An 11,339-nucleotide genomic window follows, 5' to 3' on the forward strand; every position below is an offset into this window, starting at 1 on the left:
AGCGTGCACCATTCAGTTATGCATCCTTTGTAAAGCTATACATCAAGAAATTAAGTTGTGACAATGCATGATCAGGGAAAAAGCTTTTGACTGACGTTTTGTAATATTCAATGTCTTAAAACATTTCTCGAGGAGGTATTTTGACACCATTTTATTTTAATGTGCTCCTGAAACTTGACATTGTTTGCCCTTCACAAGTGAATCAATGTCATTCAAATGTTTGTGCACCCTCGATTGGACAAAGTTAGCAATATTTGAAAAAATAGCAGTGAATGTGTTCTCCACCTCTAGGGGGGGCAGTGGACACCTGAATGGCCGATTCTGTCACGTGGGCCGTGTGTTGTTTTCTCAAACATTCCCACCTTCACAGTTTTGCAAGTTGTCTTAACCAAAAAGTGTCAAAGCACACATTTTACATGAAATGAATTTTACAGCACAACCATCAACAATTATACCCTAAAATAAAGATGATCTTGTTTGACTTAACTCACAAATGCACTTGGTGTGAACCTTGAGCTTGTTTACCAGGACAGCAATTTTGTTGTATGAACGACAACAGGTGGATGCACAGGTTAGTTGTATCTTCTGCTATCTTGTGTAAAAGTATATACAGTAAAGCCTCGGTTCTCGAACGTCCCCGTTTTCAAAGAAATCGGTTTTCGAACGAAAATTTCGAGATTTTTTTGCTTCTGTTTTCGAACGAAAATCCGTACTGGAACGGCCCCGTATTCCGTGCGGCCTGACCAGCTGACACACGACACTTTGTTGTGAAATCCCATGCCCCCGAAAAAACACGGAAATAACATAATGCACATGACGCAACCAGTTGACCCACCCACGACGTGTTTTGTTATTGTCAATTCAAACGTCCCCTGAAGGGGAAAAACCCGGAAATGACAGCGCGAACGGCGTGACCAGCGCACTTTTGTTATTCGGTACGACGCAGCCTCTGTACACAGACTTGTCGTGGTAGTGACTGTTGTTTTTCTTATTGAGGACTACCGTATAAACCCCCAATCATGGCTCAAAACAAGGCAAGTTGCTTGTTTAGTTATTCTGCACTTTTGTTAATAAAAAAAAAAAAAAAGTTTACAAGGCTGGGGACAGAGTCCTACAGATACAGCAATGTACTCCCATCTTAGCGTACTCTACTACTAAAGCATACATTTTAAGCAAAAAATAAATATATTTCTTAAATGATTTTATTGTATATTTAAACTATACATGTATTTCAACTATCCAATTTATTATCAGGAAAAGCTAAAAAGAATGCTTTAAAAATCCTAATTTTTTCGGTTTGGAACGCATTATTTCTTTTTCCATTCATTGTAATAGGAAACATCGATTCGGTTTTCGAACGAATCACTTCTCGAACCGTTTTCTGGAACGCATTGTGCTCGAGAACCGAGGAATTGTTCTGCCTGTCACTATATTGTTGCCATACAGTAGCTGGACGAATAAAGACATTTCTTTGTAGTAATGCAAATATAAATACTATATTGCCAAACCCTCACCCCATACACTGTAAATAGAGTGTTCAGTCAAAGAATCTGGCTGTTGCAATATCATGGAAACCAGAGCAAAGGCAGCCCTTTTGGACCCCAGTACTAATTTTGCACATTAGAGTCATGCAACATAGGTCTGAAAGTGTGCTGTTGTGTTACAAAGGTCGCTTTGTCATCAGACCTCCTGACTTCACTTCCTGATGACCAGTTACTTCTGCAAAGACATGTCAACTTCCTTTCAGGGAAAGGTCATTTGTGTATCATAAATCATTTTATACTTGACACTTTGTGGTTTCCAGGATGCAAATTTCATAGAAGCAGAGTCCCAGGCCTTGACCATTGAGTCCCGGTAACTTCTCAAGGAATAGAGATAGAGTCACCCTCCACTTTATCGCGGTGCTTGCATCACAATTCTGCTATATTTCAGATTTTCTTTGTATTTACTCTTTCATCTTATATACTGCTTTCTACAATATTGTGTATTCTATCTTTAGAGCCGCTGGAGCGTATCCAACCTGACTCTTGAGAGGCGAAGTAATATCCTGTACTGGTCGCCATCCAATTGCAGGACACATGTACACACAACAGTCATTAACATGCATATTTTCACCTATGGGCAATTTCGTGTTTTCAATTAATCTATCACTTAAGATTTTGTAAATGTGGGAGGAAGCTGGATAACCCAAAGAAAAGCCACACAGGCATGGGGAGACATGCAAACTCTATACAGTCGAGGCCGAATTTGTATCAAAGTCCACAGAACTGTGGCAGATGTGCTAACTGGCGTGCTGCCGGGTTCAATCCTGATTCCCCTTCCACTCCCCAACCTTGTGTGGGGTTTGCATGTTCTCCCTGTGCCTGCGTTGGTTTTCTCCGGCCACTCCGGTTTCCTCCCACATCTCAAAAAGATGCAACATTAATTGGACACTCTAAATTGCCCCTAGGTGTGATTGTGAGTGCGGCTGTTCATCTCCATGTGCCCTGCAATTGGCTGGCAACCGGTTCAGGGCGTACCCCGCCTCCTGCCCGTTGACAGCTGGGAAAGGCTCCAGCACTCCCCGCGACCCTTGTGAGGATAAGCGGCAAAGAAAATGGATGGATAATTATCTTGCTTCTATTTGTATTGAAGTACATCTGCCATATTTGAAAAGTAAACTATGCTTCTCATTGTGAACACAATGCATTCATCTCAGTTGCCACAAGCGGGGTCAGACCAGAGTCACCACCCACTTCGAGCTGGGCTGACTGTCATCTGATCCCGCTTCTGGCCAAATCCACTCGGTGGGCATCGCCGCATTCAGTCGAGCTAAATATTTAGTTGTCTCTTTGGTGACGAATTCATTTCTATTTTTTGCCCGCTCGGGGTGTCGAGTTTCAGTGCGACAGTGCAGTCGAATGTCAGGCAGTAATTAGCTTGACTTCACGAGGGTTTGCAGTTGCTTGTTAAAACCGTTATTAGTGGTGTCGAGTCGTACCCTGAGCTCATTGGTCGACGTTATTCGTAGGTTGCAGTGCTGTGGCTGCCTGGACTGTCATTGAATCGGAGCCACCTCCCACTCTGCATAAAATCTCTTGAGGTCAGCGGGGCGAGGCCCCGCAAATCACTATACTTCCTCTCCTCGACTGCTCATCACCGTTGACCACATCTGAAGTCACGATGGCCGTAAGTGAAAGTTTCCTTCATGTACTTGTAGTTTTAATTTCTATTTATTCACTAAGATGGTTAACATGGAGTGCTTAGCATATTTTTCTTGTAATTTGCACATGACTCTTGATTGATGCCTGTAGCAATCCCAAAAATGTCTTCTTCAATTATAGGTCAATGAAAACACATTAAGGGGCATTTGTTTGCTGATTTTTATTTTCTTTTTAGAGAGGTGCATGTCTTTTGTTGCCTTTTATGGTCAAAGTATTGCACTGCAGCACTCCCGTGAACATTTGCCAAGTACAGAAACTGCTGAATTCTCAGCTGCTTCTCTTGTCAGCGCATAAACTTGCTGCATTCCTTCTGCAATTTATTAGATTTTTCCACAACCTCGATGCTTGCTTGCTTGTTTGAGCACCTTATCTGCCTTTTTCTGGCAAAATTAGTGGCATCCCAAATCAAGCAGCATTTTTTTTTTTTTAAGTCTCTCGGGACTCATAAACTGAGTTCAAGTCTACAAATGTCTGCTTTTATTGGCTACTGGGCTGACCATGTGTCTGCTGAGGAATAAAAAGCAGACCTCCAAGTCACCATGTACCCTAATGAATTACAATAATATTTGACAAATATGGTGAATTTTTAACCGGTCCTCAAAAGAAAAACCTAGATTGTCTATAGTCTGCACTGCATCATACCGAGAAGTTTTTTTTTTTTTTGTGTGTGTGTGTGTGTGTGTGTGTGTGCGTTTTGGTTATTTTATTGTTCAAATAATAATTAATCAGTCTGTTAATCCAGACTGAGGATTAGGAGTTTTGAATAGTTTGTACAGTACATTGGATTCCCCAACCAGACTTGAGGGCCTCCTCCCATTTGTTGCGCTCGCCCACATTACAGTTGGACTCCTTCATGGAAAGAATGTCGCAGCCGTGCTCTTCCTCCAAGCCTGCCTTTCCAATCATGGCTTGGCTTGTCTTCAATTTACTATTTTTCACATCAACTCAATCTCCAAGTCAAATTTAGATTTATTTTTTTTCCAGTGGAGAGAGAAATTCAACCTTCAAGTGGCTTGTTGGTTGATCATCCTAAATGACACATACTTTCTTCATCTGAATGTAATTGGCAATGGCAGAATTGAAAATCCTCAAGTGGCTGCTGTATTTGGATGTTCTCCCCCACAGCTGTTCCCATGATGCATCATTTTAATAATGACCACACATCACACAATCATTCAACACATTGCTGTTGGAATTTTACCATTGCTGAGTTACTCCACTCTTAACTGCCATGTGCACAAAAGCGTTTCTGCTGTTCTCAGCCTTTCCCCCCTCCCCCCTCCCCTCTTGAAGTATATCTGAGGAAATACTTACACCATACACTGTATCATAATTCCTTCCTCAACATTTGTAACCCGTGCCAAGATGTGGCGTAGTGTGGAAAATTGGCACGGAACAGCGCTGCGGAGAACCAAGAGCTGAAATCTGGCTGCAATGAGTTTCATGAGGGATCAAACATTTTCAGATGAGAGTTCGACGTAATTGTTCAAACTACTTTTTATGAATCTCTGAGCACATTTTAAAGATGCTATTGACTAATGTGCTTGTGTATGTGTTCCTTCTACACAGGGAATGGTTATAAAGAACATGTCCTTCAAGGTTGGGCAGACTATGACCATTGTTGGAAAGGCCCTGCCCGATGCTACAAAGTAAGTATAATCTGGTGTCTTAAAATCTCTCCAGGAAGTGAATTTGACCTTGAATTTCAAGATGTGGATTCTTTGCAACGAAAGTGATTTTTTTTTTTTTTGTTTTTGCAGCAATAGTAACTTTGGTGCTTGTGTGTGTGTGCTGCAGTTTTGCACTAAACGTTGGGCCGAATGAGAAGGACATCACCATGCACATCAACCCGCGTTTCAATGCGCACGGAGATGAGAACGCCGTGGTTTGCAACTCTTACCAGGAAGGAAAATGGTGTGATGAGCATCGGGAGGGAGGTTTCCCATTCCACCAGGGAGAGGAGTTTAAGGTGAGTCCATCATTATTCCCCCCTCCCCACTTTTTTTTTTCTGTAGCTCTTTCTAGAGCTCGTGCACCTACGTCACCGAAATCACGTGACTGGCCATATTGCTGGTCAAACAACCTTGTTCAATGGTAAGTTGATTGGAGACAACACGAAAATACGTCTTATAGCACGACGCCCAGAGTTTTGTCTCATACCGTTAAACATTTAGAAGGTGATAATAAATGAAGGTATATGGAAAAATGAGAGACACTTACCATAGAGGACCCATATTTAATGCCGAAGAAAGAAAGAAAGAAATTGGACTGTTACCCCACTTGCAGTTATTTTGGACAAATGGATCCACACACGTATCTGGTAAATAACTCGTCAAGACTTAGACAAAAGAGTTTGAAAGCGTATTAAAGTCTGGACGTGTACAAATACTTCGTTGTTAGATCTGTTCTCAACGGGGAGACTGCTCGTGAACGCGGAAGTGTGTTCGGCGACACGTTAACCTTTGCCGAAATCCATCGGTCTTTTCAGCTATTATTCAATACAAATACCAATATTTAAATAAATGACCCCTGGTTTTAGACAAACTCACATTCATTAACTATGACTGGGGGGAAAAAAAAGAGCACAAGCAAGTCAGCTCCTCCGTTGTGTTTCCCAAGAAGTATTTATAATGCCAAGTTGGCTCATTTGAGAACAATGCCTTAAAAACAAATAAGACTCAGTCATCCCCATCATACACGGAAGCGTGTTGCGGCCACACGTTAAACTTTGGTAAACCCCTCCGTGACACTTCTTTTTTTTTTTTTTTTTTTTTTTAAATATGCATTGTTCTCAAATGAGTCCACCGCGTAATTAAAAGAAATCAAACCGCTGGGATAGGGTTCAGCCCCGTACATGGAAGCATTTTGCGGGCACACGTTAGCTTACGTAAACCTCTCTGCGACAGATGGTTTATTTTATTTTTAAAATATGCATTGGACCCATTTGAGAACGATACATATTAAAAAAAAAAAAAAGTCTGCAGGGTATAGATTTTCCGAAGATTAACGTGTGGGTGCAACACAGTTGCGTGTACGTTGGAGACCTGTTGTTTATTTATTTTTTTTTGTTTTTTTTTTTTAACGCATTGTTCTCAAATCAGCCAACTTGGCATTATAAATAATTCTTGGGAATTTGAGATTGAGAAGAATAATTCCATCCTGAAATGAAGTCGTGTATATTTGGTTGGGCACCATCCATCACGTTTAATTGCCGAAATCCATTGATCTTTTCTTGTCTTTTCAGCTGGTATTCCATAGAATGATCTCTTTGAATATCTGTCTCATCTGTTGTGTAAAAAAAAAAAAAAAAAAAACAGCACAACAAGTCTCAGGCATTCTGAATATTCTGCTCAGGTTCAATGTCTCCCACACTGTCGAGCAGCTCTTTTTGACAATATGGCATCGTGAAAATAGTGACGTCACGTGCACGAACCCTGTGGTGGCTTAAGTGGTACTGGTTTTAAGGCAGAAAAACCATGTGGTTTATTCCCAAACGCAAAAGAAAGTTACCTATAATGTATTGTAAGCTGTTTTACTGTTTACTTAAACGTGTCATGGTGTCATGTTAAAGCATTGAATTTCCATGTGGCCTAAAAGAAATTATGGTAAATGATCACTGCACCTCAAGGTGCCATTTTAAAAGAAATTGTTACAATTAACTCTCAAATCCCACAAATTCCTAAACAATATTTTTTTTTTTGTCCCCCTTCATAGATCATCATTGTCTTCACTCCCGCGGAATTCCAGGTCACTCTGTCGGACGGCTCTCAAATTCGTTTTCCCAACCGTATGGGCGCTGAAAAGTACTCGTTCATCAGCTTCAACGGGGACGTTCGAGTCACCAGCTTCGAGATCAAATAAACCTCAGTGAACTTTCGGATCATTCTTTGAAATCGGTGCTTACATAAGACGATCAACCCAGCAGCGTAACTGATTTGGTTGGTACCTACGGAGTCGTTTTGCTGTTTTACACGTGCAGACACAATGAACAGAGATGAATGAACAGCAATTGTCACAATGCAGGAATGTCATCACTAAATTCCATGATTGACAGTAGATCAAATTAAATACTATTTTTTTTTAAATAATACACTGAACTTTACAGCTTCTACCCTCCCAAACATTCCAAATTTGTACCAGTGCTTGCATTTAATTAGTAAAACAGATTAAAACACAGACTTTTGTGATTGTGTTCACTTACTCCTGTAAAATATCTTGCGTGATAATCCAAAGTAGCCATTAGATGTCGCCATTGTCATAAAAATGTTTATTACTTGGTTGTTACTGTTAATTTCAAATGAAATGCTAGTTCACTTGCCATTTATGGACTGTATAATTCTAATTCAAAAGTCTTTTTTTTCTGTCACTTTCCCCACGTTAAGCAGAAATACTTTTCCACAGAAGTTCAAATGATTTTTTTCAAGTATAAATGTCAGTACTGTAGTTGCAAGACCGAATTGCTAGACCAGCTAATGTGACATTTGGAAACTATAAATTGTGGCATGTACAAAAACAAGTTCACAGATCAGGAAAAAATGCAAATCTTTATTCAGTCCTATCAAACTCAATTTTGAATGCTGGCCTTTGTATGAGAGACACGCAAGTGTTCGTATAATTTAATCTGACGTAACAAAAGGCAATGGGACTGATTTTTGGAGGGGAGACGTGTGAAGAACCAGCTGCGCATGTCAACAAGTTGCTGTGCTTTGAGTTATAACGCAAAGCCGGATAAGATAAATTTAAATTTTTAGAATGTTTATTTGTTGGCGAGATCGCTGATTGCCTCAGACACACACAGTGCTGTTTTTTTTTTTTTTATTCTCATTTGAACTAAAACTGTCCAAGGAAATGAGCCGTATACCCATTCAAACCCACCCTCTTAAAAACATGTACCTGCCTGGTGTCACCTCATGGCTGTGCGAGTAAATATGAAATGTGTGGTGTAAAAATGATTCACCTCAGCTTACATAAAAACTATATTTAGCACCCTCATGACTCCAGATTTCTGCAGCAAGGCTATCAGCCACACATTGAGATGTGCGTGGGCCTCAGCACGGGCTCGCTGCGGCGCTGCATCTACATCCTCTCCTGCAAGGTTCCGTTTATATAATACGGCCATCATGTAACCTGTTGAGTATGATTTTTTTTTTTTTTTTTTTTTTTTTTACCTTTCCATTCATTTGCACCCTCCCCCCCAACCCCCTTATTCCAGTCATGGTGTAGTTGAATTTGCATGTGTGATTTTATCTATTTGCTGCTGCGCGCATCAAAGGAAGTCATCTAACCCAGAAATGGTTTAAAAAAAAATAACCCATCAATCCATCTTTGGCACTGCTTATCCTCACTATGGTCTCGGGTGTGGTGGAACTCTTCCCCAGCTGACTGAGCGAAAAGTGGGGTACACCTTGAGCTTGTCAACACCCAATCAGAGCGCACAAACGTCACTCACATTTACTGTAAAATCACAGACAATTTTGAATATTCAAGTGGTAACTTTGCTATGTGACCACTTTCCTCTTTAGAAATTGCAACATAATCGAGTAATGTCATCATACATAACTCGTGCATCTATGTCATAAGATCACGTGACTTTTGTTTACCTCGCCATATTTCTGGTCAAGCTAAGCATTGCTCAATGCTAAGTCAGTTGGAGACGACACGGAAAAATGTGTCTTGTAGCACGACGCCCAGAGTCTTGTCCAATAGCGTCAGACATTTAGAAGGTGAAAATACATGACGGTACATGGAAAAATTAGGTAAACTCCGCATAGAGGACCTATATCTAATGCTGGAATAGTTTTCGCCGATAAGAAATTGGGCTGTTAATTCACTTCCGCTTGTCTTGGACAACTGGATATACACACGGATCTGATGAGTAAATTGTCGACATTTACACCGAAAAGTTTGAAAGCATAGAAAAGTCTGGATCCATACAAACACTTTGTTGCTGGATCTGTTCTCATCAGGAATAAATCCCACATAGTGAGGGTTTTGATGGTTCGGGAACGCGGAAGTGTGTTTGGCGACATGTTAACCTTTGCCGGAATCCATCGATCTTTTCAGCTAGTGTTCAATACAAATACCAATATTTAAACAAATAACCCTGGTTTTACACAAACTCGCATTCATTAACTATGATTAAAAAAAAAAAAAAGAGGACGTAGTCGTCTCCATGGAACATATATGGAAGCGATTGCGGTCACACTTAACTTCTGTAAACCTCTCCAATTTTTTTTTTTTTTTAAATATGAATTGTCCTCAAATGAGCCAACTAGTCATTATAAATACTTCTCGGGAATTTGAAATTGAGAAGAATAATTCCCAACTGAAATCAAGCGATCGCTACACAGGTGTGTGTGTGTGTGTATTTTGGTTGGGCACCATCCAACATGTTTAATCTGAAATCCATCAATCTTTTCTGGTCTTTTCAGATGGTATTCCATAGAATGATCTCTTTGAATTATCTGTCTCATCTGTTTTGACAACCAACACCACAAGAGGTCTCGGGTATTGTAAATATTCTCCGCCGGTTCAATGCCCCCCACACTGTCGAGCAGCTCTATTTGACCGGCAATATGGCGCCGTGAAAATGGTGACATAAAGTGCGGGAGCTCTATACTCACACACTATATACGTTCACTGGCAACCTAACATTTAGTGCTCACATTTTGCATGTTAACATACCAACAATTAAAACACATTTAAAGTCGGACGATAATTAAATTGTTTTTGTAAGTCTGAATGAAAACCAAGCGTTATTGTCTTTATACTTAAAAGCCTCTGAAACAAATCTGAAAGGTTACCATATGCATCTGGCATGCACCCCTGGGAATTTTCTTCATTTATCCCAGCAGTCATGCTGACAGCTTCGAGAGTGTGCGTTCGCTAGCCAACTTGACACCGTGCGTGTGTGCGTGTGTGTGTGTGTGCGTTATGGGTGTATAAGTATGCCGGGCAGCACAGGTGACCTTTTTCATCAAGCAAGCCCGTTCAAATATTAACTGCCTGTCTTGATCTGAACTCTGTGCACAAAGGTATGAACTTGGTGGGACACAATTTGCATATTCCGTCGTAGTAGGCAATGTTGGAAATATTCTTGTATTTAAGGTACAACTGAATTGGATATACGATCGGGGGTGGGGGCTGCAGCATAAACGGCATAAAAGTAGTGACAGGGTGCCACCTTCCTGTTCTGCAGTATACATTGAAAACTGATTTAATTAGACTATTTTATAACCTCATGCTTTAAAAACAAACCTAAAGGTCAGCGTTTAAACACTATGCTTTTCTCTCTTTTTGAGGCTTGTACTTCTTCTGCAATATGTGTTGCAAAAAGACAAAGAAAAAGAAGTTAATCCTCAAATGTTTTTGTTGGATTCAGCCAATGTTTGACATCATTCATTGCAACGGTTCAAACTGAGATTGTGAGTGACTTTACCCGGCATATTTTGTATCGTACATCTTTAGCCACTGTGATCTTGACAATTTCTATTCTTCTGTCGTCCTCTTTTTTTCTCAGTAGCCAAGTTTATTCACATTTAGTCCTTCAGTCTCCAGTCTGCCTCTTATTTTGCTTTTTCTCACGTACATGCGGGACTCATTTGGGCCACCGTGAACACTGTATGCATGCTGTCCATGCAAATTAGCATGTTGTGGTAATACGTGTGACCACATGTGTTGTCTTTGCATTACAATGCAAAGACACTCGTGGTAATCTTCCCTGCTAAAAATTTTCTGTAGAAATTCTCTAGAAATCTATAGAATTTGTACAGAACAACTTGTTCAATAGAAATTTGAATGTGAGTGTGGTTTTCGATAGAAGTTCTATAGAACAATAGAATTTCTATGGAAATTCTATAGGACTGGGGTCCTAAAATTCTATACTTATTTAAAAATTCTTTAGAAATGTTCTATAGAAATTTTATTTTGTGTAAATTAGGTGTATAAACTACCTAGGTCTTCAGTGGAGATTTTACAAAAAATTAATCAACCTTAATATCATGTTACAAGCCTACAAACCATCAATAGTTTACAAAAATGCAACACCATAAAACAGCGTAAGCCTTAACATACAAATTCTGGAGCAGTTCAAAATCAATATTTATCTAATAAAATAAAATAAAAATTAATCAACCT

The 11,339-nt window shown here is 40.0% G+C and overlaps 1 protein-coding gene across 1 annotated transcript; it reads left to right on the forward strand.

Moving 5' to 3' along the window:
* Window positions 1-3,015: 3,015 nt before the first annotated feature.
* Window positions 3,016-8,192, forward strand: lgals2a (lectin, galactoside-binding, soluble, 2a). Its single transcript, XM_061845777.1, has 4 exons — window positions 3,016-3,168; window positions 4,773-4,852; window positions 5,001-5,172; window positions 6,918-8,192. Exons 1-4 carry the CDS (start codon window positions 3,163-3,165, stop codon window positions 7,062-7,064), a joined length of 405 nt encoding a protein of 134 aa, XP_061701761.1. The 5' UTR covers window positions 3,016-3,162; the 3' UTR covers window positions 7,065-8,192.
* The last annotated feature ends 3,147 nt before the right edge of the window (window positions 8,193-11,339 follow it).

The sequence above is a fragment of the Syngnathoides biaculeatus genome, chromosome 16 (assembly GCF_019802595.1).
Source record: "Syngnathoides biaculeatus isolate LvHL_M chromosome 16, ASM1980259v1, whole genome shotgun sequence".
NCBI lineage: Eukaryota > Metazoa > Chordata > Actinopteri > Syngnathiformes > Syngnathidae > Syngnathoides > Syngnathoides biaculeatus.